The following is a 25917-nucleotide window of genomic DNA, read 5'->3' as shown; positions in this document are numbered from 1 at the left end:
AAGCTGCAGCCATACCATGAGGTCGTTGTGGCTAAATCTCTTGAGCATTAGGGGCCAGATAGAAATTGGATTTTCTCAACGCTCCCTTAGATTCGAGTGGGCTGTTCAGCCTGGCTGTTGCGGTGATGAGACAGAGGTGCAATCTCAAGAAGAAGGAAGGAGAGGCGTTTGACATCTGTCTCCCATGTAAAAGAGCATCCCGTCCTCCTGTTCCCCCTCGGCCTATTCCTCTGATGCAGAACTGCAAAACCCCAAAGCGCAGAGCAAGCAGCCTGCCCCTCCGCTGTTCAGAATGCTAAGCCATGGGGAAAGCATTCATTTGCAACAGCGGCTGCAAAGTCCGGGTCCTCTAACCCTTCCAACAAAAAGAAGAGGAATACCTAGGATGCAATCTCTGCATGGGAGGGACAGGCAGCACCTAGGGTTTTCTGTGATGTCCTCTCCCGAGTCCACAAAGTTTGTTCCCCCACCCGCAAAAAAGCAGAGGATGTGGAGTTTGGGCAGGAAAATGGTTCAAAATTGTGTTCAGGCCAGTTCAGCTTCCCCTCAACACACAATGTTCCGTGGATTGCTGACAGCAATTCCACAAGTTTTCTCTCTGTTTACTAGATGGCGCTAGCACTCCATCTATGGAATCGTTTCAACAGAACCCTCTGGTTCTTCATCAGGAGACATGGAGAGAGTGTTCTGCACATCCGTGGGTCCTCACAACTGTAACCAAGGGTAACAGGCTTCAGGTTGCTGTAAAACCACCTCCTTTCAACGGGGTTATAACTTCTGTAGCAAACAGGGATTTGGCTCAGGTTCTGAGAGCAGAAATATCCTCCCTCTTGGAGAAAAGAGCTATAAGACGAGTTGCAGTGGGGGAAAGTCAGAGGGGCTATTACTCACGTTATTTTCTAATTCCAAAGAAAGATGGGGGTTTTGCGCCCAATACTGGACCTGCATGCTCTAAATCTGGATCTGGGGTTCAGGATCAACTATGCCAAAAACCAGCTGATTCCGTCCCAGGTGATAAAGTATCTAGGCTTGTGAATAGACTCGGTGGCATACCGAGTCTATTCACTGCTCTCGGAGAGAAGGATATCAACATTTTACCAGTGCCTAACCCAGTTTCAAGTGGGGAACCTGGTCTTGTTCAGGAGCTGTCTCCGCCTTATGGGCATGATGGCTTCGGCACTGTCCGTGGTCCCGCTGGGCTTGCTAAAAATGAGGGACTTCCAGCATTGGGTAGCGGTGAGGCATCTGTGTCCATGTCTGCATCTCTCACGCAGAGTGAGAAATACCACAGAGTGTGTGATGGCTCTTCATCAGTGGAATAACCCCTGTGTATTCCGGACGGGGGTTCTGCTGGGGGCTGTGTCTCTGAGAAAAGTAGTGACAGTGGACGCATCCCTGACGGGATGGGGAGCTGTTTTTCAGGGTAGATCGGTAAATGGTCGTTAGACACCTCAGCTTCGCAAACTTCACATAAGTTGCTGGAGTTAATGGCAGTCTTTCTAGCTCTGATGCAATTTCACCCATTCTTGGAAGGTTTTCATGTTCTAATCAGGACAGACAACACAACGGTGGTGGCATATATCAATCTCCAAGGGGGACCGTGTTCGTTGCAATTGCGCAATCTAGCACGCAAGCTGATTTTCTGGAGCACCGCGCATTTCAGTTCGCTGCGTGCAACGCAAGTCCCGGGAGTCCTGAATGTTGAAGCAGATCTCCTGTCAAGGGACAACCCGTTATACGGAGTCTGATGTATTTCTCTCTCAGGGACGATAATGTGCCTTTGGGTGTGGATGCGTTGGCACACCCGTGGCTTAACGTGTTGCTATAAGCATTCCCACCGCTTAGTCAGAGTAAGATAAAACGGATTATCTCGCCTTCTGATAGCCTCTCATTGGTCAGGGAGGCTGTGGCTGGCAGAGATTGCTCACCCTCACCCAGAACGACTCAATCTTTGGGTCTGGCCCGTGAGGTGTTGTATCTAAACGCACTTGGGCTTCCTCAGGAGGTTATAAACACTTTACAGAGTGCAAGAGCTCCATCAACGCGTTCGCTGTATGATCTGAATTGGCGGGTCTTTGGGGACTGGTGCACTCGTGAAGGAGTTATTCCCTTTCAGTGCACAGTGAGTGATGTTCTCTGCTTTTTACAAAGCTTACTGAACCATGGGAGAGTATTCTCTACTATTAAAGTTTACCTGGCTGCTATTTTTGCTTGCCATTTAGGGTTCGAAGAAGTTTCAGTGGGTCGGTACCATCTTATATGCTGTTTTATGAAAGGAGTGAGGTGTTTGAGACCAGTGTCGAAGCTGCTGGTCCAGTCATGGGATTTGACTATGGTTTTGAATGCTTTAACTCAGGCCCCATTTGATCCTCTGGAGAGTGTTTATATTCAGCTCCAGTCTTTGAAAACGTTCTTACTACTTGCTTTAGCCTCAGCTAAGCGAGTGGGGGAGTTACATGCCTTGTCGGTTCATCAAGCATGTCTAAATTTTAGTCCAGATGACGGCAACGTCATGCTGCTGCCAAAGTCAGTGATTCAGCTTATTACTGCTCTGCTTTGGAGTTGTGTGCTATTTACCCTCCTCCATTTTCTTCTTCAGAGGAGAGGAAATTGCACACTTTGTGTCCTGTACGAGCGTTATGCTATTATGTAAACAAGAAAAGATCCTTCAGAAAGGATGATCAGTTATTCGTTTCATGGGCCACTCATTGTAGGGGTAATCCGATCTCCTCGCAGCGCCTCTCCCACTGGATGGTGGAGGCGATTGAAATAGCCTATACATCTATGATTCTTCAATCTCCAGAGGGCCTTAGGGCCCATTCTATGCAAGGTATTTCTACCTCATGGGCATTGTTCAATGGTATTTCGGTGGGAGATATTTGTGTGTCGGCAAGTTGTACTTCCCAGCATACATTTATCAGATTTTACTGTCTTAATGTCACTGCACCTTCATTGGCTCATGCGGTTCTTAAAGTTGGCTCTTTGGAGAATTGAAAGGTTATTTTTCTTCCTTTACGGAAAGCATGCGTTACGGGAGTTGGCTATATCATTCCCATAGTGAGATACCGAGCAATTGTTTGAAAGAGAACATTAGGTTACTTGCGTAACCCCAGATCTCTGAGAACAGAGCGAGGAAGCTCACCAAGCTTCCTAACTCGCATAACACGGGGGAAGAGCCTGCTTAGAATGCCATTTAGGGGATCACAGCTGTATATATAGGGAGGGGGTGGGCTCCTTATCATGAGCTGTGATTGGTCCGTCCTTCGAACAGACATGGTGTAATTGGTGCTTCCATAGTCCATCACGCCTGGGGGTGTTCCCATAGTGAGATACCTCGCTCTGTTCTCAGAGAACTGGGGTTACTCAAGTAACCTAACTTTTGGGGGGAATTCAGAAAATGCTGCACTCTGTAAGGAGATTAATTACATTACACCCCTCACTTAATTACGCTCTTTGCCTTTATGCCAATTTACCAATCTAAACTTTTGCGATGTAAAGTGGATTTTGTGCCTGTGTGCCCGTTTCACCACCATGGGAAATTTCACATAATTTATAAGCGCATGTGAAGCTTCAGAGACAAAAGGACTGAGGAGAAGAGAGGCGTGCGAGCAACAAGATGGGGGTGGCAGTGCAACATTTGAGAAAGTCATAAAGCTTCTGACATACGGAGCATATCAAAGAAATGTCAACACGTCCCTTTATCTCAACTATGCGATGTGATTATCTGTTGATCACTGTGAAGTTTGAGATGCTAAACACTACAGTTAGCAACACAGGAGAAAAAAAAAAGTTATTTTAAATAAAGGAAACTATGAACTATGAAAATGAAATTATGATTTTAATGTAAATACAGACTATAGCTACGTACATAAGTGAAAACAAACTTGAAATTACGTAAATATTTTAAACGCGTAAGTAAAAGTTTTCAATATATTTATAGAGTAAATATAAACTAGGCTATAAACTGTATATTTTGATCGCATACTCACCAAAACAATGGCAAATCTTTCCTCTAGCTCTGTTGAGTCAGGCATGGGAACTTTCAAGGGCATGATATGATGCTTCATCTCAGATTGCCCGTCCACACTCTCAATATTCCCCATATTTTACTTTTATAATGTCGTCCAGATGCAGGATTCAGATGCTCTGTGTCTTTGCCTCACGGCGCCCTTTATAAATCCAATACAGCCTACATCCAATACGTGCGATCACATTCCACTTTTTGTTTGTTTTGTTTAAGTTCAAAAAGATAAAGTGATCCGTTTCAGAACCGATTCCTAATCGGCATGAACTTTAAAAAAATGATGAGATATCTAATGTCTTAGATTTAAATCATCTAAGTGAATAAAAAAGTATCACTCTGATGTCCTCTTAAAAAGTATTGTATTGCCGATGTCTGAACAATCCATGTCAAGCAGCTATTTCCCTTGTTTCTTCTTTTTCTGTCGTTTCTCTATTCTTGTTTTTGCTGTGGATTTTTGTTTATGGTGTATTTTGGGTGATCCCGATTAGTGCTCATCTGTTAAGTCGCTGCGTCCGACTCCACAATGAAAGCTTTAGACATGCGACTGATCCCACCCTCTATCAAGTCTGCACAAACTGCACATCGCTAGCGTGAAGTTGAATGACTGGGGTTTTCTGTCGCCATCTCCTGGCGGAACGCTGGAATTACAGCATTACTAATTGGGAATCCCAGTGGTCCCCGCTGTGGCATTTTAATGACTTTATTCATGACTGTTTGGCTTTAGCTGTGCCAACTACTATTTTCTCTCGGAACAGTGAATATCACAGCTGTTTATTATTCTTAACATAACTGGCTAATTCATTATTAATAACGAAATTGAATAATTTAAATATGTACAGAAGGCATGTTGAATCTCAATATCGAAACAAAAAACAAATCGGTGTTTAAAGTGCAAATGGCATATTTATTAAAACTGCAATACAGGCTCTGGTTAATAGGGTGCAGAAGCACTACATTTCGATGTCAACAACCTCCCTCCCTACTTCAAGACACAACTCGAGCATTTTTGTAACATTTTTGAGCATCTGTCTCTCAGAGACTCATTGGCACTTAAATTTTAAATATTCATGCTGCGTTTTGGTTCAAACATACATACATAAAATATATATTTTAAATCTTTGGGAAAAGATTGACACGTTTTTGATATGTATAAAATGAATAGTCTAGTCACAAACATGAGGCTGAAATATGTGAACCAAAGATGATAATGAAATGTTCAGATAATAACTAAACACTTAATAGATTTCAAAGAGGAAAAAATAAAAAAGGATTCCTTCTTCATTGCCCTCTTTTTAAAAAAGAAAAAAAAAAAATCAGAATACAAATATTTTACAATTTGGTTATTTTGAAATGCATGATGTGGATTCATCTGGAACTAATCAACTCCAGAAGCATTTTTTTTTTTTTTTGAGATGCTGGAATGAAATGCAATAAACACTGAAAAATCACAGCTGAACAGAAGCTCCAACTTCTCATTGCTGCATTCTCAATGACCCATAAAGTGCAGGAGCTCAAAAACCTACAAATTAAATACTTAAAAAAATGTAACATTTCTCCAGCTGTTGATGTGTTGACTCAAGGTGGCACCTTCATAGCCTTCTTGTCCTAACGTCATTTGTTTAAGATGGAAATCAAGCAAGCTATATTTTGGGTGAAAGCTAGTTGCACAGCAATTCCATGATGCACTCTCAGGACCTGCTCTAGGACCCTCTGCTAGTGTCAGGATAACATCTGTGAAATCGGCCTCCACTTTAAACAATTGCAGATAAAGTCAACATGGGAAGGCCAGTCAGTCAGTTGGTCTCATGTGACAAGTCATACCTGAAATTGTACAAATAAGAACATACATAAGCAAACACTGTTTAATCTCAGTGTAATCTACAGTGAACAACAGTTCAGCACATACCACTGTGATACTCCTGCCTTGAGATCCAGCTGACTCAAGTCTATCTGAAGCTGAAACAGAATGCAGATTGAAATGTAGTCATGTAAAGATGGTCTGTAATGTCTGTGGTCTTGTTATCTGATTCGTCACATGATGAATACCTTGCCAAGAAGCTCCTTTTCACGACTCATGAAGGAAACGCTGTTCTTGACAGACACTTCAAGATGTTTCTGCTTAGCTTCTTCATGTGACATGTCAAAATCAAATCTGTAGGAGCAAGTGAAAGATGGTGAACATTCGGCTCTCGGTGTCATCAGACAGTGATTTGATGAATGTTCCTACTAACCTCTCATTGAACTCAGGTTTGAGGCTTTTCTTCTTAACACTGGTCTTCCTTTTGGTGATCCGGTTCTTGTCCGGAAGTAGAATAAATGAGATGTACGTGTCTGGAGGATCCTTAGAGTAGGACGGCAAGTTCCTGTGCAGAGAATAGAGAATTATGAAAGAAAAAAAACCTGAGGACCATAGCTAGTAATAAGGCTCTTTTTCAGCCTAAAAAAATACATTTTTGTCCTTTTTATGATTGTTAAATTATTAGATAATTTATATATATATATATATATATATATATATATATATATATGTATATATAAATTATCTGAGGACCATAGCTAGTAATAGCTAGTAATATATAGCTAGTATATATATATATATATATATTAAAATGACCATTATATTGTATTATCATTTATTTTGCAGGTAAATATATTTATATATTTATTATACATTTAGAATACTGAAATTAATAACATTAGAATAAAAAATTAGAAATTAGAATAATTAAAATATTTTTATGTATCATAATAAACACACACACATATAACACTGTTATATTAAAGATACATTAATCATTTTTGGTTTCAAGCAGATATAACTTAATAGTAATTTTATTTTTTATTCAACATAAAATGTATACATTTAACTATATACTAAGAATATTTACTATATTATATTATTGAATATTTAAATTTTTGTTCATAATTTGTTTTGTTATTTAAACATATACAGTGCCTTGCGAAAGTATTCATACCCCTTTATTTATTTTTACGTTTTGTTATGTTGCTGCCTAATGTTAAACTGCTTTAAATTACTTTTTCCCCACATCATTCTACAATCTATACACCATAACGGTAAAGCAAAAAACAGGCTTTTAACATCTTTGCAAATTCATTAAAAAACTTAAATGATTCCATTGCATAAGCATTCAAACCTTTATCTGGGACAGTTGAAATTTAGCTCAGGAGCATTCATATTGCTTGTAGATGTTACTACACTTCAAGTGAAAGTTTACCTGTGGCAAATTCAATTGAATAAGTTTGATATGGAATGGCAGTTAAGGGTTTGAATACTTATGCAATGTACTTATTTCAGTTTTTTATTTTTAATAAATTAACAGAGATGTGACCGTTCTGTTTTTGCTGTGATTGATGTGAAAAAAAAAAGTAATTTAAAGCAGTTTAACATAATCATATCATAAATGAAGGAGTAATACTTACGCAAGGCACTGTATATCCAATATATAATTATTCTATTCTATTCTATTCTATAGCAACTGAAAGTGTCCAATAATTGGTTGATTACCAAAATAAAATGAGAAGTTTTTAATGGTCACCTTTAGTAGCATTATTCATTGATTGGTCTTTATTTTGCTTGTGTGACTCCTACCTGCAGGCATGGACGGTAATGACCAGTCGGTTCTCCTCAGATGAATAGGCAACAGAGAGCTTCACCTGGGCCTTCCCGGTTGAACTGGCATCCTCACCTCTGTATTTACATCCATCCACACAAATAAACCAACACACGTGTCAATGTCAGTTACTGACTGGTTCTGCCTATGAACACTAACACACTGTTTCAAATGAAATACAGCTCCTCTTGAGCTCACCCTTGGACGGGCACACTTCTGTGTCGGAGCTCACAATTGGCTGCAGCAGCTGCGTCTCCAGTGGGGATGACATGACCTGAATCCTCCGCATTGCTAAATTGAGCCAACTTGCTGTCTAGGAGCTTTTAAGAGACAAGATTTTTTTGTTTAATTTATACTACCAATAAAAATGTATGTCTTTGAAAAAAGCATTTTATGCTCACCAAGGCTGCATTTATTTGATCAAAAATGCATTAAAAACAGTAATATTCTAAAATATAAATATAAGCATTATGTGAAATCTTTTATCACATTATAAATGTCTTTACTGTCACATTTGATCAATTTAATGCATCCTTGTTGAAGAAAAGCCTTAATTACTTAAAAGATTAACAGTAGTATTGTAGCAATTGTGTTTCATTCCATGTGGAATACAATACACTACATGACCAAAAGTATGTGCATGTTGGAACACGGCTGTCTGTATTAATAGACTTCATTCTGGCTGAATGTAAACATGTCCTGCTGTTCAGCACATGTTGAATATGTGTGTGATTTCTAACCTTGAGTTCAGCTCTCAGCAGAATCTGACTTTCAGGCATGGCTCCATCCAGACTGAACCAGCGGTCCAGCACCAGATCCTTCTCACCCAGCAGCTCCCTCACAGGAAGCACAAGAGAGCCCAGAGCCTGACCCCAGCTGTGAGAGAGCTGCAAACACACACCAAATTCATTTAAATACAATTCACTGCAGAAAACATTATGTAAATATCGTCCTTCTGACATTAATTCACTCCTTAAAATCAACATGTACTGTAAAATAGTTCTCACTTTGAATATAAGCGTGTCTTCTGGTGGGTTATAAATCAGGAAATGAAAAGCTTCATCCCACTGTGGAGAAGTCGAGCGATTGACAACTTGTGGGGGAGACATGATTCCTTTGTGAGTCTTGGATAGTTTAAAAACATCAGTATAAATTTGTCAGTGTCTTACTTTGGTTCGGTAGGATATGTTATTGAGGGACAATTCTGCTCCTGCCTTCGGCTCTTTCCCGCTCTTTTTTAACTGGAAACAAAAGTACATTTTCAGTGCAAACTTATTCAGTTCATTGAAGCAAAGTCGATGCTAAATACAAGCTACTGCAAATTAAGCTGTGAAGAAATAATTCAAATATTTGAATGAAAATAAAAAAGAAACTCACAGGCAGACCATGTGCTCTCTCAACATACACAAAAAGCAACGCAGCAGAAGGAACCGTTTTATTCAGGTAAGACTGACGATAGTTGTAATGTAGTATCTGAATGTAAAAATCACAAAATCAGTTGATATTATTGAATTCGGATGAACAATTCAATCATATATAATAAAAGCACATTACCTGTTCAAGTCTGGTGGGATCTGAAACTTTAGGCACCCATTCCAACACAAGATGAAGTCGTCCAGACTTCACATCATTCAGAGTATACCACTGCAGCAGGACACAGGCATAAATAGGTGTAAACAAGCATACAAGCAGATATAGAAAGTATAAAAAGACAAAAAAAGTTCTATGTAAAAACAGAGAGAGCCTCACCTGATCAGTAAACTGAGAACTGATGAGGTCTGAGAGACTCACTTTAACCCTGCAACCAGATAATAAATCAGTGCAGGAACAATACTGACACTGATCAACAAAACTGAAGAACTAATTCTCTGGCACTTTGAAATGAATCAGAGATCACTAGCATGTTCTTAACACAAATGTACAGTACAACTGAACTGTACATTCAATACTCTTAAAGCTATCCGTCCTCAGACTGTAACTCACTACTTCTTATACATTAAGATATATATTAGGCCTCAGCAAAACAGAAATACAAATATGCATCTTTTAAAGAAACATTTTGACAATCAATCATTCAAGTCAGTCTATATCATGAAGGGATATATTTTATGTGCTATGAGTTCAAGAACATCACACAGTCTAAACCACATAAAAAAGGCCATTTTCTCTAAAACACAAAAAAAACCATTGGCTCTGTCACACAAATTATAAAGAAAATGCTATTAGCTAGTGGCAACAGTTCTTCTTTTGAGTTTGCTGTTCATTATCATTAAATAATCCTTAAAAATGTATCATGGTTTCCATAAAAATATTAAGCAGAACATCTGTTTGCAACATTGATAATAAGAAGAAATGCTACTTGAGCATCATATTAACATTAGAATGATTTCTGTGACACTGAAGACTAGATTCATGGCTGCTTAAAATTCATCACACAGGAATAACTTACATTTTAAAATATATTAAAATAAAAAAAATCATACAATTTAAAATATTGCTGTTTTACTGAAGTTGTAATTAAATAAATACAGCCTTGGTGAGCATGAGACTTCTTTCAACAACACTAAAAAAAAATACCAACCCCAAATTTTTAAACAGAAGTGTAGGCGATTTTTAGCTTGTTTTTTCCTTATTACTTAAGAATCAGTAAGCTACTATACTAAAACTTCAGCATAAAATTCTGAAAGTTGACGGAGAAGGTTGCCACCTCACCTGCCAAGGAAGTCGTCCTGATCAATGTCTTTATCATAAAGGTCAAACTCCACCTCCTGACCTGGCAGCTGGGTCAAGATCACCTACAATACAAGCAAACAGGTATGCATAACTTAAAAATATTTCTTTGCAATGGGGATGTTTATTTTCCAGAGTCGAAAAGAAATGTTTGAATGAAGTGACTCTTAAAGCAGAAATCAGCTAGACAAGATGGAATCCATGTGTTTTAAGAAATAAGCCATATCCCTCCATGTTACACATGCAATAAATTAGCATGCATACCTCATAAAGTTCATTCCAGATGGGGTTGAGGTTCTCTTTGATGACCTGACTCTTGAATGCCAGTCCTCCCACTCGGATCTTCACATACGGGTCGCTCTTCCCCTTCACCATCCCGCCCATTAAATTGTCCTTAGCAATGAGACTCTGGGCTTCTACCAGGTGGATCCGCAGAACACCCTATATTGAACATGGGATAATTACACTTTTAGTGCTGTCAAACGATTAATCGTGATTAATCGCAATATATATATATATATATATATATATATATATATATATATATATATATATATACACCTATATATATATATATTAATCGTGATTAATCGCATCCAGAATAAAAAATTTTGTCTAGACAAAACATTACAATATATATATATATATATCTTTTAGTGCTGTCAAACGATTAATCGTGATTAATCGCATCCAGAATAAAAAATTTTGTCTAGATAATATATTACATTAAAATTACATAACATTTAGTCATTTAGCAGACGCTTTTATCCAAAGCGACTTACAAATGAAGACAATGGAAGCAAAAATAACAAAAGAGCAATGATATATAAGTGCTATAACAAGTCTGTTAGCTTAAATGCAGTACACGTAGCAAGGGCTTTTAAATAATATAATAAATAAAAAGAAAAAAGATAGAATAGAAAAAGAATAGATCAAAATAGAATAATAAATCAAAATAAAAAATATATAATAAAAAAAAATAAAAAATAATATAATACAAAAAGATTAGAACGGTAGTGAGATTTATTTCTTTTTATTTAAGAATAGAATTAGAATAGTGAGTGCTGCAGTTAGAGGGTCAAATAAAGATGGAAGAGATTGAGAGAAAGAGAGTGTTTTAAGCCGATTCTTGAAGATGGCTAAGGACTCAGCTGCTCGGATTGCGTTGGGCAGGTCATTCCACCAGGAGGGAACATTTAATTTAAAAGTCTGTAAAAGTGGCTTTGTGCTTCTTTGGGATGGCACAATCAAGCGACGTTCACTTGCAGAACGCAAGCTTCTAGAGGGCACATAAGTCTGAAGTAATGAATTTAGGTAAAGGGGTGGAGAGCCAGCGGTGGTTTTGTATGCAAACATCAATGCCTTGAATTTTATGCGAGCAGCTATTGGTAGCCAGTGCAAATTGATAAACAGAGGTGTGACGTGTTTTTTTTTCAGCTCATTAAAAATTAATCTTGCTGCCGCGTTCTGGATTAATTGTAAAGGTTTCATAGAACTGGCTGGAAGACCTGCCAAGAGAGCATTGCAATAGTCCAGCCTGGACAGAACAAGAGCTTGAACAAGGAGTTGTGCAGCATGTTCCGAAAGAAAGGGCCTGATCTTCTTAATGTTGAATAAAGCAAATCTGCAGGACTGGACAGTTTTAGCAATGTGGTCTGAGAAAGTTAGCTGATCATCAATCATAACTCCAAGATTTCTGGTTGTTTTTGAAGAAGTTATGGTTGATGTGCCTAACTTGATGGTAAAATTGTGATGAAACGATGGATTTGCTGGAACCACAAGCAGTTCTGTCTTGGCAAGGTTGAGCTGAAGGTGATGGTCCTTCATCCAGCAAGAAATGTCTGTTAGACAAGCTGAGATGCGAGCAGCTACCGTCGGATCAACAGGATGGAATGAGAGGTAGAGTTGAGTGTCATCAGCATAGCAGTGGTATGAAAAGCCATGTTTCTGAATGACAGAACCTAATGATGCCATGTAGACAGAGAAGAAAAGTGGTCCAAGAACTGATCCCTGAGGCACCCCAGTAGTTAGATGTTGCGACACCTCACCTCTCCAAGATACTTTGAAGGACCTATTTGATAGGTAAGACTCAAACCACTGGAGTGCGGTTCCTGAGATGCCCTTTGCCAGTAGGGTTGACAGGAGGAACTGGTGGTTAACAGTGTCAAAAGCAGTGGATAGATCAGGCAAGATACGTATTGAAGATTTGGATTCCGCTCTTGCCAGTCTTAGGGCTTCAACAACTGAGAGCAAGGCAGTCTCAGTTGAATGTCCACTTCTGAAGCCAGATTGGTTGCTGTCAAGGAGGTTGTTCTGTGTGAGAAAGGCAGAGACTTGGTTGAACACAGCTTGTTCAAGTGTTTTTGCAATGAAAGGAAGAAGGGAAACTCATCTGTAGTTCTCTAAGAGAGATGGGTTGAGGGTGGGTTTCTTAAATAGTGGAGTTATACGAGACTGTCTAAATAATGAGGGGAAAACAGCAGTGTGGAGGGATATGTTAATGATGTGAGTGAGTGCAGGTACAACTGCAGGAGAAATGGCTTGAAGGAGACGAGATGGAACAGGATCAAGCGGACAAGTAGTAGGATGATTAAAAAGGATGAGATTGGAGACTTCTGCCTCAGAGAGTGAAGAGAAGGATGTGAATGAGTGTATGTTTGCTGGTGAGATGTGCTTGATGGGATTGTGGTGTGGAAAATTGTGCACTGATGTTTTTAATTTTTTTAATGAAAAAGCGTAGCAAAGTCGTCAGCTATTAGAGATGAAGCAGGAGGGGGAGGAGGAGGAGGAGGAAAAGGAGCGAGGAAAATGTTTTAAAAAGTATGCGAGAGTTAGATGAATTGTTAATTTTGTTATGGTAGTATCATGTCCTTTTAGCAGTGGAGACATTAGCAGAGAAGGAAGTGAGGAGTGACTGATACACATTAAGGTCAGTAGTATTTTTGGATTTGCGCCACACCCTTTCAGCAGCTCTAAGCTTAGAACGATGTTCACGTAGAACATCAGATAACCAAGGGGCAGAAGGGGTGGTACATGCTGGCCTGGAAGACAAGGGGCAAACAGTGTTTAAACAAGATGTAAGAGTGGAGCAGAAAGTAAAAGATGCTAACAGTTTAGGGGAAGGAAGCGAAGATGAAACCATTGCAGATAGCTGGGAGGGTGAGAGTGAGCGTAGGTTACGTCGAAAGATGACATGTGGAGGGGTAAGTGATGTGTCAGGAACCATGTTGAGGTTAAGAGTGAGGAGGAAGTGATCCGAGGTGTGCAGTGGAGTAACCAGTACATGATCAGTGGAGCAGTGTCATGTGTAAATAAGGTCCATTTGGTTGCCTGATTTGTGAGTAGCAGTAGTTGACACTCGGTTGAGATCAAAAGAGGCAAGCAGAGTGTGGAAGTCAGCAGATAGAGTTTTATCTAGGTGGATGTTGAAATCTCCAAGCATAACTAGGGGAGTACCATTCTCAGGAAAGGTTGAGAGCAGCACATCTAATTCATCCAAAAAGTTACCTAGTGGTCCTGGGGGTCGATAGACAACTACAAAATGTGTTTTAAGAGGGTAGGTAATAGTAACTGAATGAGATTCAAAGGAGCTGTTGATACCCAAAGATGATAAAGGGGGGAGTGGGAAAATGAGAAATTATTGGAGAGTGCTGCAGGTGTAACAGTGTCCTCTGGTTTGATCCAGGTCTCTGTCAGGGCCATGAGATTAAGCTTTGAATGACTAATAATAGAAGTAATGAAATCTGCTTATTATTACTCACATATCAATATATGTGTGTGTAATGTGTATTTTTATTATTTACATATAAATACACACACATGCATGTATATTTCAGAAAAATGTTATGTTTGTATATTAGATATATTTATTATAATATAAATTATATGAATATAAATATATAATTATATACTGTATCTGTGTGTATTTATATATACATAATAAATATACACAGTACACACACACATATTATGCAAACAAAAACTTTTATTTTGATTAATCGTTTGACAGCACTAATTTTTTTCAAAAGACATCAACACTTCTATACAGGCTCACCTCAGATGCAAAATTGCTGTCTGGACTAGTGTGCTCGGGACGTTTTGAAGTGGGAGCCACTTTTGATACCCCTGAAGACACTTCTGATTCAATATCACCCTCTCCGGGTAATGGAGTCACAGGTGTGGTAAGGATGGCTTCTTCATTCAGCCACAATACCTGAAACATACAACTCCTACATTACGTGTCCTCAAGTTTTTAATAACCAAAGTCAATCTATCTTATCTTACCCTCAGCATAGCTGTGATGTAGATACGACTGGCTGGTCCGGACTTTTCTAGCTGAAACCACTGATCCATGCTGAGCTCAGCACTGGAGAGCAGACGGGACAAAGGGATGGACAAACTTCCCAGAGTCAAAGACCTGTCATCATCCTTCACCTGGGACAGATGGAAGCAATTACAGTGAAGAAATATTGTTTACATGTATTTATACACAATTAAATGAGCACGTGAAAGGATATTATTGCAGTAACATCATGAAAAGGGGTAAATTAATAACACTCTAGATTTAATATTTTGCAATCACAGTGATTATACTGTACCTGGATGTCGATATCTTGTTTGCGTGGGTCCTGAATAAAAAATGTAAAGGCATCTTCCCATACTGGATTGTTAGTCCCATACACCGTCTGGATTTTTAATTAATGAGAAAATATATATGAAAGAGTGACTCCAAAAGGTATAAACATGCCATAAACTTTACCCATATTGTATAACAATGGTATCATACCCTGCTCTCTTTGGTGGTATCCTGGACAGATATCTGCACCATGGGGCTGGGGTCCTTATTACCTTTCTTAAACTGAACAGAAACACATCCTACTGAATAACATCGACATTTTAAGCACTCTTTGAACAAAACAATAAATTCTGAAAGAAGGGCAACAGTGGTGCAGAATACAAACTTACAGGTAGATCTTGTGCCCGGTCCAGATAAACATTCAAAATAGCAGCAGAAGGAGGATCTGCTGTCTTACCATATATCGTAATGTTTTTATTCCTCTCCAGCACCTATATTTGATAAAAGGGTTCAGTCTGGAAATTAAAGGAGAATATCAAGAAATACACAGTTTTTATAGTTTGTCATGTAAGAGCTTACTTCGTTTAGGCGCTCTGCAGAGGGCAGCATAGAGAGCCATTCTAGCTTGAGATGAACCTGACCTGATTGTGTGTCCTTTAAAGTGTACCACTAAAACCACAGTGGAAAGCAAAACATTACTAACATAAACAATACAGACTGCATAACTGAGAAACAGTTAGGGTGGTGAAATAAATATGTTTGTCACTGATTTAAAGGGTTAGTTCACCCAAAAATGAAAATAAGCCCATAAATTACTTACCCTCAAGTTATCCTACTGTAGGTGTATATGACTTTCTTCTTTCAGACGAATCCAGTCGGAGTTATATTAAAAATTGTCTTTAATCTTTCAAGCTGTTTAATGGCGCTCAGCGGGTGGTGCAGTGCATCAGTCCAAAAGAAGTGAAATAAAAAGCACCCATCCTTAATAAAGAGTGCTGTCTCACATGGCTCCGGAGGGTGAACAAAGTCCTTCTGTAGCGAATCGATGCATTTTTGTAAGAAAAATAACCATATTTGAAACTTAATAATCAATTTAATGTAGCTTGTGCCAACAGTTGTACATGGAAGCAGCTCTGGGAGGATGACGTATGAGGTCAGTGTTGCGTATGCACTGGTGAGTCTAGTGAAAGCCAACATTTGTTAACTGGAGCAAAGTAAGCAAAGTTTCCTTACTTTAGCAAAGGAAAACCAGTCTCCTCTTGGCTTATATCGAAATCCTCTGACATTCTTCTTTTACAAATCCTCGTTTTATACTTCTAATTAGTGACCGTTGTTTTGATCTCTTCCCTGCGCTTCCACATTCATCACTTCTGAGCGGTGCATGCGCAAAGCCAACATCATACGTCATCCGTCTGGAGCTGCTTCGTGTACAACAGTGAGCGCAAGCTAGATTAAATCTTTTTATTAAGGATGGGTGCACAAAAACACATCAATTGGCTACAGGAGGCCTTTGTTCACCCACGGGAGCTGTGTGAGACTCTTTTTATTAAGGATGGGTGCTTTTTATTTCACTTCTTTGGACTGATGCACTGCAACACCCGCTGAGTGCCATTAAACAGCTTGAAAGATCAAAGACAATTTTTTAAATAACTCCAACTAGATTCGTCTGAAAGAAGAAAGTCATATACACCTAGAATGACTTGACGATAAAAAATAAAATAGCTAATTTTCATTTTTGGGTGAACTAACACTTAAAAATAAAAAATACATAACAAAAAAAATAGAAAATTAAAATATTATATATAAATAAATATATATATATAGACTGCATTTATTAGTGACTGCATTTATTAGTATATATATATATATATATATATATATATATAGACTGTATTAGTGTGTGTGTACATTTGTTATAAAAAGTTTTTGCATTAATAAGTAAACATAATAACATTAAATGTATAAACAAGAATTAGTCCACAAGATGTACCTCATCCAAAAGAACTGCTGTCTTTACAATACCTAAATCCAGCTTCATTCTAAAAAATGATGATTCACAGAAAATAGATAAAGACAAAAATAGAAAAACATTTTTTTATATTAATAAAGATTTATTTATATTTGTAATATATTTCTTCAACTAAACTCAACTATATATATATATATATATATATATATATATATATATATATATATATATATATATATATATAATTATTTATTATTATACTATGATATTATTATATTATTAATGAATTAGTACCTTCCAAGAAAGTCATCCTGATCTGGGTCTTTATCAAACACCTCCAGCTCCAGCTCCTGACCAGGTACTTCATGAACAATGACCTAACAATCACACAAACACACACACAGTCACACAAAAATGCAGATGATTCTCTGAACTTGTGCTTTTGCTCTAAGCTCATCTGATCTCAGCACATGATAGTCACATACTCCATTATCACACTCTGTTTTTTCTTGCTGTTGCCAGCAGTTACAACAGTCAAAACACAGTAAACACCTACATAGTGCTACAAGCCCAAAAAACCACAGCTTCCCCTTCCTCAGAACTTTGACACTTTTTTTCAGCAACCACACTGAACACATGCTACACATCAGTGTTGGGCAGTAACGCATTACTTAGTAACGCGTTACTGTAATTTGATTAGTTTTTTAGTAACTGAGTAATTTAACACGTTATGTAATTTTCAAAATAGTTATTACAGTATAGTTACAATCCGAGATCTCTATAGGTTACTTCCACGTTACATTGTTGACAGAATGCAGTGTTTTATATTCTAGAGATTGTAAAAAGGATGTAGCACGTGCACTGTCGAATCAAGCGCCAGTGGATTAGAGACCTGCTCCCACAAGACCCAATGGAACAGAGTGCGGCGCAGGGCAAGACTTGATAGGCGAGTGCAGAGACTCATGTGTGTGCATGATGCATGAGAATAAAATGATTCATTGGACTCCCACAAAATAGAAATATCTAAACATAAAATATCTAAAACAAATAAATTGTTATTCATCTATTGCACAAAAGCAACATGAACTAATATAAAAATATAAACGATTAACGGAAGCAAGTATGCAGACTTTCTATTTAGGCTACAACACGTGTTTGCAGCATTGAGCAATACAGTGCTGAAATTTGGGTGCTCACGAATCCTCTCATTATAACACACGAATTGTAGACATTATGAAAGATTCATTATGCATAGTCTATATCTATTGTGTAATAACAGAGATTTGTGAGACTTATGAACTGAGATGTCTTTTAGAGATTATAAATGCAGCGTTCTTTGGTGACATTCTGCCATGCCAAACCATGCACACAGCAGCCGCTTGCTTTAGTTAAAAATAACAGTGTTCTGTGAATTGTGACGCTTTAATAACAAATATTTATCGGGAGCATGTATGCTGGGATTTCATACATTTCATGGAGAAAAAAGTAACCTAACTAGTAATGTAATTAATTACTAATTACTTTTGAAGTAACATGATTACTTTTAAAAGGAGTAATCAGTAATCAGTCACTTGATTAGATTTTCAGTGTAACTTGCCCAACACTGCTAGCCATACACATCTCTCTCTGACCTCGTACATCTCCCTCCATTGAGGATTAAGGTTGTTGTCCACATGGTGGGAGGTGAAGATCTGCGTGCCCACCCGTAGCACTGCATACGGGTCAGACTTCCCAGATATCACACCTTTCATGTAGTTATCCTTGGCAGCAAGGTTTTCTGCCTCCAACAAGTGGATACGCACTATACCCTGTGGGAAAACACAAAACAAGGCTAAGCAGAGTGCAAGAGTCGTGCCCTAAAGGAATTGTTCAACAAAAATAAAATTTGCTGAACATTTACTTATTACTTCACATGCTCATAAATGGATTATCTGCGGTCAATGGGTGCCATCAGAATGAGAGTCCAAACAGTTGATAAAAACATCACAATAATCCACAAGAAATCCACACGACTCCAGTCCATCAATGAATGTCTTGTCAAGTGAAAAGCTGTATGTCTTTGTAAGAAACAAATCCATAATTAAGACGTTTTAACTTTAAACTGTTGCGAGAAAACAATATTATGCAGGTATTTTAGCTGCAAGCCACAGCTTGAATTTAAAAACGTCTTAAGGATAAAAGTTTTTGCTTCACAAGATGTTAATAGATGGACTAGTCATGCTGATTACTTGTGGATTATTGTGTTGTTTTTATCAGCTGTTAAAACTCTAATTCTGACGGCACCCATTCACTGCAAAGGATCCACTGGTGAGCAAGTGATGTGATGCTAAATTTATCCAAATCTGTTCTGATGAAGAAACAAACTCATCTACTCTTCTCTCATTTTGGATGATCTGAGGATGGGTTTCAGCAATTTTCATTTCTGGTTGAACTATTCCTTTAATTAACATATGTAATTATGTAAATGAGAACACGCCCTTGCAGTTCAACATTATGAAGCAGCTACACTGGACAAGCATGCATGATGAAACTATGGAGTATTAAAGTACACTGGATGGATCTTGAATAGTTAAAATAAGAAGGTTAACAGTTAAATACTCCATTAAAGCACAGTGAAGTGTTACCCGTGGGAGAGGGGAACGCAGCTGTGCTACGTGCAGATTGGCCACCAAAGGCACAGTGAGACGATTGGGGAGAACCAGGAAAGAGGCGATTGCATCCATTATCATAGTGTCCGACATGGCACTGAAAATGAATGCAAGGGGTTCGTACAGAGAAAATGGGACACAAAAGCACAAACAAAATACATTTAAACTATTTTAAAAAATGGTTATGAGTGATTATAATGAGTTAAGCTATGATAAATATGAATGACTGCATGTTTCCCTGCTTTATTTGAATAAAGGGAAGCTCAGCAGACTTTAAATAATCAGACCAGTGCTCTACTGATTATTAATGAATGAAGCATATGAGAAGAGAGAGTTATAGTATTAATAATTCCAGTGGAGTTGCGGTATATCTAAATCATAAAACCAAAATAGGAAAGTGATACGAAACAAATTCACTCACTTCAAACCAGGTATGTCTAACAAATTGGTCAACCCAGTCCAGTTGATGTCGAGTTTCTAAGATGGAGAGAAGCAGAAACGAAGACTGTGTAATAAAAGAGGGGTTTATTACAAAGCAATAAAGTAAATAAGACAGAAAATGGTGTACTAACAGGTCTGCGAATGAAGAACATGGTGATGGCTCCAATGAGAGGAACATCTCCAATAAGAGGTTCCAAGATCACCCTCAATTTTCCATGGAGCTACAGAATAAGAGATACTGGTTTCAGTCTATAAGTCTTTTATTTATTATCTTTAATGTGTCACGTTGACCTCCTCCTTACCTGAATGCCTTTCACTCCAGCTTTACAGAAGTACTTCTTCACCTCAACGTTGATCTCCACATCTCCAGCATAACTGCAACACAGCCAAAAGGATTTAAATACGGCTATAAGCCAAGGGTTCTCAACCTTTTTGGTCAACAACCTATTTTTTGGTCTTAAATGTCTTGCAACCCCCCATGTAACAGAATTAAGACATACACTTTAAAGATCACACTGACAATAAATAATAATAAATAATTTAAATATAAATAAAAATCTAATAGAATCTAATACAATAGTCTGTTTTTGTAAATATAAGCAAAAATACTACATAAGAATATACTATAAATAAGACACAACCATAACTCCAAGGTTGGGAACCTGTTTGCCAAAAAAAGAGACCAATAACACTACCTGATATAAAGATCCAGTATCACCTGACGTTTATCATGCTCAGTGTAGGCCTTCACCCCAACTACCTTCATAGCCTATATAAAAATAATTGTCTTAGTCAGTAGCCAACATTTTCCAGAAATAGCTCTGATAATCAGAGAATGAGAATCCTATTCAAATATGAGAAACATATGCAAATAACTCAATCTTTTATCAGAGATAGATTTGTATACCCTGTCGCCCAGGTCAACTTTGGTGAAGCTGAGAGTTTGCAGATGAGCGCTGGCGGTTCGAATTGAAGGGGCAATAGTCTCCACCAGCAGCTTCTCCAGATACTGTCCAATGAATGGCCAGGCCTGCTGTAATATCTGTGAGACCCGGGATAGTTATGAACAATAAGAAATGGTAGAAACTCATGAAGATGACAAAATCAAGTCAATGAAGGGTATATAATATAAATATTTAATTGGATATAATGTACTCTTTGAGATACACAAACAGTAGAGCAGTATGTTTTGAAATGAATGCATGCAAAATAAGTCTAATTTGTCAGTCAAACCTCAGACGGAAATCACAAGCACTAAGGAGGAAAACTCTACAAAGCACTTTTTCTTCACCGGACTGCTGTACTCAATAACCAAATAAAAATAACCTAATAAAATCTTTTTTAGATTGAGCATTAATTAAAAAAATACTGATTGATTTTTTTTGTACACTGATGCAACAACTTAAATCCATGCTGTTTAGTTTAGCACCAGAATCATGATTAAATACAATTACAAACCTGCATCATAACATATTCACTTACTGGGTGTTTGCAAATGTCATCAGAAAGAGCAGTGTGTGTTTGTAGTGAGCTTTGAAGCATATCCCACAATCCACCCTCCCTATTCTCACTGTCTAAACAAAAGTTTGTTTGAGGCAAACCTTTGAAGCCCACATGCTAACAACAAGTCTGGTGTGCAAGAAAACTCAAGAACACTCTGTGAAGTGTCTGGTCTGTTACTTATATGAGAATAGACTAATGAAATCTCAAAGCCAGTATTAGTTTAAATTTTTGTGCTTTAAAAGGAGGAATAATGAAAGAATCCGGAAAATCATGGGACTTTCACGAGGCAATTTCCTTCCTGATAAGATCTCAAAGTCTGTGTGGCCATTTAAAAGTCTATGAAATAAGCAAATGTTTTGTAATTTTCACATATTTTATGAGGTTTTTTGCAATGTAGTCTGTGGGTCCTTTATTCCAAAATAGGTGTATTACGCCAATGACAACTATAAACATTATGCAAAGACTGGAGTGCTGCCAAACCGTTCAACTACTGTATTTATCTTCAGGGACTGAATTTGAAAACATACACGCTATGCCCTCAGGATCATGAAGCAGAAACAAAGCGAAGAGCAGCTGCGGTCACGTGTGCATTTGTGCATTCGAATAAAGAGTTTAATACCTTGTTCATCCATTCAACCTTTTCCACGTCAGGAAAGTTCACCTATGGAAAACAAAGAGTACACTTTGACTTCCGATGTCAACACATGTAACAGAATGGTTTTACACGCAGTAATATTTTGTACACTAAATAAACACCGCGAAGGTCAGAGCTGTTGTTAACAAAACACCAGTATTTTCAAAGGAAGACACCAGCTGTGCAGACACAGGAATACACAGTTTTGCCAGTTCTTGAAAATACTGGCATTCTTGCACAAGAATACTTGTAAATGTTTAACTAAATGTACTCCATTAAATAGTATGGCAATAGTAGATCATAATAGTTGGAAGAAAGAACCATAAAAGTGCTGTATGACTAAAAACAAATATTCAATGGCAAAGGAACCTTAATTAAAGGTCAGGTCTGATTTTAGTGTAACTAAATAAAACAAGTTAAATACAAGTTAAAATATAACAAGGTGATTAAATTAAATTAAATATAACTTGACCCTCCACATACATGATTCCCAACTACTGCATATATTTTAACCTAAGACACCAGACAAAGGTATATTCCTGCAGCAGTGCTCTTTAAAGTTTAAACACATAATTTTGTAACAGGATGTGGGTAGGTTTATACAAAACACATCAGTTAAAAAAGCCACTATGTACATGAGAGGTACGTGAGGAAAGTGGCACAACTGTTTCTCTGACCACAGGTCATACTTTTCAAAACAATTCTCAACTTCTTCATGTTTTCCCATCACCCCCTCACCAAATTCTTGCTGCAAATGGTTCATTTTGCCATTTAGCTGTTGGTGACTCAGTCCCATGAGGCTGGATACTTCAATGTCCAAATATAGCAAGGGCTGGACTGACTTTGGAATGTAATGAAGTTAATGAAGGACGGGGGATGGAAGGAGGGAGGTAAGGAGAATATTAATATGAACTCTGTCAGGGAGTTTGCTGGATGTTGCAATACAGGGGCATCATCACACATTCTGATTACAGATAATGTCGTAATATAGTTATAAATACAGTACCAAAACTATAGTTCCCTGTTAACAAAATGAAAGAATCCTTCTATATGTAAAATCAATGATAGTGAAGCATCTCACTGGTTACAACAGCTTATTTTTTAAGTTATAGTCAGAAAAACTACTTTATAGTTCATTTTTTAGTAATTACGGCATTGAACTGGAATACACATTAGCACCTAATAAACACGTGCCAGTATCTATTCTACTACGGCTAGAAAAACTGATATGGTACCATCAACTATCTGAATATTACTAAATAAAAAGTAAGGACGGGTAGTCAGTTACTTGTAAAACTGAAATACTAGGCAGAATCAAAGAGTTAATATCTGAGCTGCAGTCCCCATAAAACTCAATGGAAAAAGCAACTGGTTACCAGTCACAAATGTAATGATATATATATATATATATATATATATATATAGTTTCAGTGAACTTAAATCTTCATTGGGATAGTGACTTGTAGCAAGTATATGTACTAGTTTGTAATGAATACGTTTCAGTGAACTTAAATCTTCCATGAACGCATACTAGCGAGTAGTAAAAAGTTGTTAGCTGAACTACAGATCCCCAGAAACTACTATTGTAAATGCAATTTGTTACCAGTCACAAATGGAATATTTACTTGTTATTGGGATAGTAACTAGTAGCAGGTATGGGTACTTGTTTGTAATCAATGCATATTACTCAGTAGTCAGAAGTGAATGGTTGATATCTAAACTACAGATCTGCTTAAATTTCAAAGTAAAATCAAAATGAATACCAATCACGAAACGGGTCATAATGGTATACTGACTAGCAATGTAAATAACAATTTTAGTGACTTACCTAAAATAGTCCCTTTTGGAATAAGTACTAGCATGATGAAGGCCATTCGTGAAACGGGTCAATACTGGATTAACTTCTAGTAATTACAAAAACATTAGTACTGTAACATAAAAATAGATGTTATTTTAAAGTAATGTAGAACACTGAGTGTGTAGTTAATAGCGTGTGTAATTATGATGCATATGATGTGCAATTAATAGCTACTAACAGGTTGCACTGCAAGAGTAGGTGAATAAATATTTAAAATCATATCAGTAAATAACTACAACGTGAAATCAAGCTGTCATTGCCACGATAGCACCTAAATATACGATTCTTACGCTTATTGTAAAGAATAATACCAGCGAAAAGCGCTAAGAAATCCTCCATATATCTGCTCGAAGATTTCAGGTGTTGATGGCTACGTTGCTGAACTGCTGGCTACTAGAATGATGCCATTTATGGTATAAAGTTCCTTACCCATGCCGGTAATTCCCGTTTACTTCTGAACACCCGTGTAGTGGTGACGTCCTGCTCATTTTCCAAAAAATACATTGCGCTTTGCAGTCGCGCTCGTTTTCCATCGCGACTGTGTTTCCATCCCATATAAACCAGGAGACCGAGCAAAACTAAACTGATACTGAATCCGAAATATCCAGCCAGGTAGACCGGTAATAAGGCACCGACGCACTTTCCAAAGGACCAGAGAACGGACACGGCGTGTTTTCCAGCGGAATCTTGCGGCAGGGCCGAGTCTGCAGCGGCACCCGCGCTCGGCCCTGCATCCTCAGATGACATCGGCTCTTTCTGCATCAAATCCCGTCTTCAGTGAGCGGTTCCGCGCTAGACACGAGAAACCCACTCAATACCGCTCGAAACGAAGAGGTGCTGCACACATACGATTAAAAAAGAACAGAACAAAAAGTGACTCGTAATTCGCTCACTCTACGAAAACGGCACGTCTGTCTGTTCCTTTGTAGCGGAAAGTTGTGCATTTCTATAAGATGGGCGTGTATGGGCGTGTTTTGACGGTTTCAGCCCTCCTAGATTTTTGTTAAAACCACATCGAGATCCTTAAAACATCTGGGTGTGGGATCAGGGGCGTCATGTTTTCATTATTTTTGAGGAGGCATGAGGGTGGGGGGTTATGTCATTTGACACACAGCAGCCACAATAGCACTTATGTTTTATTTAATTTTCCTTTTTATTTGAAAAACAAATATGTGTAAATAGATGCATTTAACAACTCAATTTCGATTCTCAAATATGTGTAAATAGATGCATTTTCCACCTTATAGATTATGTTGATCTATAATGGGCGATGGTCAAAGTAGCCTAATAATGTAATCTATTAACTATACATAAAACCTGTCTATTAGGGATGGGCGAATCGATCCTGAAGTATCGATATCATAAAAAATACGATACTAAGGTGTTTTTATTTACCAGTGATTTTGTTTATTTGACAAATAAATAATGCGTACAATATGCATTAAACTGGACTAACCTAACGGCAACTAACTTGGAAAGGCGGCCCAGAACAATGCATAAAAACATATGTTTGAGTTTTTTCACAATAAACAAATTGAAATTGTACCCTAGTTTGTGCAAGTACATTTATTTACATTTAAATTATAAAAATTCATAATACAAATCAAACACTATGCATTGTTAATATAAATCAAACACTCTGCGAAGGTTGCATTTTATGCATGCAACAGCCAACAGCCTAACTTACAAATGCGTACACACGTCTGCACTTTGTTTCTTCTGACGAGAGAACTCGCCAGAAAGAGGTAGCGAGCAGTGAAGAAAACACCAGCATTTTGACGATGACTCATCTGAACGCCTCTGATTGGCCATTGCAGTCATAAGCTCAACAGAATCGTGTGTGATTGGCTATAATTTAGCGCCATACAAACGCGTGTCTCTGGCTCAGCGCCATCCAGCGAA

General features: G+C 37.8%; 2 protein-coding genes across 6 annotated transcripts in view; both read right to left on the bottom strand.

The window, feature by feature from the left end:
• The window catches only part of LOC109048338 (formin-like protein 3), a 46664-nt gene extending 42070 nt beyond the window's left edge, over positions 1-4594 (bottom strand). For 3 of the 5 annotated variants that reach the window (XM_042751445.1, XM_042751446.1, XM_042751443.1), the window contains exon 1: positions 3990-4594. In XM_042751445.1, the coding sequence (XP_042607379.1) occupies positions 3990-4103 (114 nt within the window). In that variant the 5' untranslated portion in view covers positions 4104-4594. The remainder of the gene's footprint in view (positions 1-3989) is intronic. The other 2 variants (XM_042751442.1, XM_042751448.1) reach the window with 1 other exon arrangement.
• A 313-nt stretch (positions 4595-4907) lies between these two features.
• On the bottom strand, positions 4908-25049 carry LOC109048337 (extended synaptotagmin-1-like). The gene is made up of 31 exons (XM_042751441.1): positions 24445-25049; positions 22143-22184; positions 20928-21062; positions 20716-20789; positions 20323-20395; positions 20152-20241; positions 20001-20056; positions 19556-19676; positions 18563-18739; positions 17226-17308; positions 16953-17001; positions 15542-15631; positions 15352-15453; positions 15173-15244; positions 14985-15071; positions 14671-14820; positions 14441-14599; positions 10651-10827; positions 10369-10451; positions 9406-9454; positions 9211-9300; positions 9034-9129; positions 8826-8897; positions 8664-8750; positions 8397-8543; positions 7855-7976; positions 7635-7733; positions 6256-6387; positions 6071-6176; positions 5931-5980; positions 4908-5845 (listed from the first exon to the last, which is right to left on the bottom strand). Exons 1-31 carry the CDS (start codon positions 24775-24777, stop codon positions 5818-5820), a joined length of 3231 nt encoding a protein of 1076 aa, XP_042607375.1. The 5' UTR covers positions 24778-25049; the 3' UTR covers positions 4908-5817.
• Between the last annotated feature and the right edge of the window lie 868 nt (positions 25050-25917).

Source organism: Cyprinus carpio, chromosome B23 (genome assembly GCF_018340385.1).
Source record: "Cyprinus carpio isolate SPL01 chromosome B23, ASM1834038v1, whole genome shotgun sequence".
NCBI lineage: Eukaryota > Metazoa > Chordata > Actinopteri > Cypriniformes > Cyprinidae > Cyprinus > Cyprinus carpio.
Note: the sequence above shows the minus strand (reverse complement) of the source record. Positions and strands in the feature narration are given on the sequence as shown.

Bases quoted from the DNA above. Each gene is read 5' to 3' on its own strand.
- LOC109048337 (XM_042751441.1), bottom strand. From the start codon at position 24,777: ATGCAGAAAGAGCCGATGTCATCTGAGGATGCAGGGCCGAGCGCGGGT. The intron at 20,057-20,151 runs GTTAGTACACCA...TCTCCATCTTAG, and splicing joins TGTTCTTCATTCGCAGACCT to AAACTCGACATCAACTGGAC. The intron at 9,130-9,210 runs GTAATGTGCTTT...TTTTACATTCAG, and splicing joins ATCCCACCAGACTTGAACAG to ATACTACATTACAACTATCG.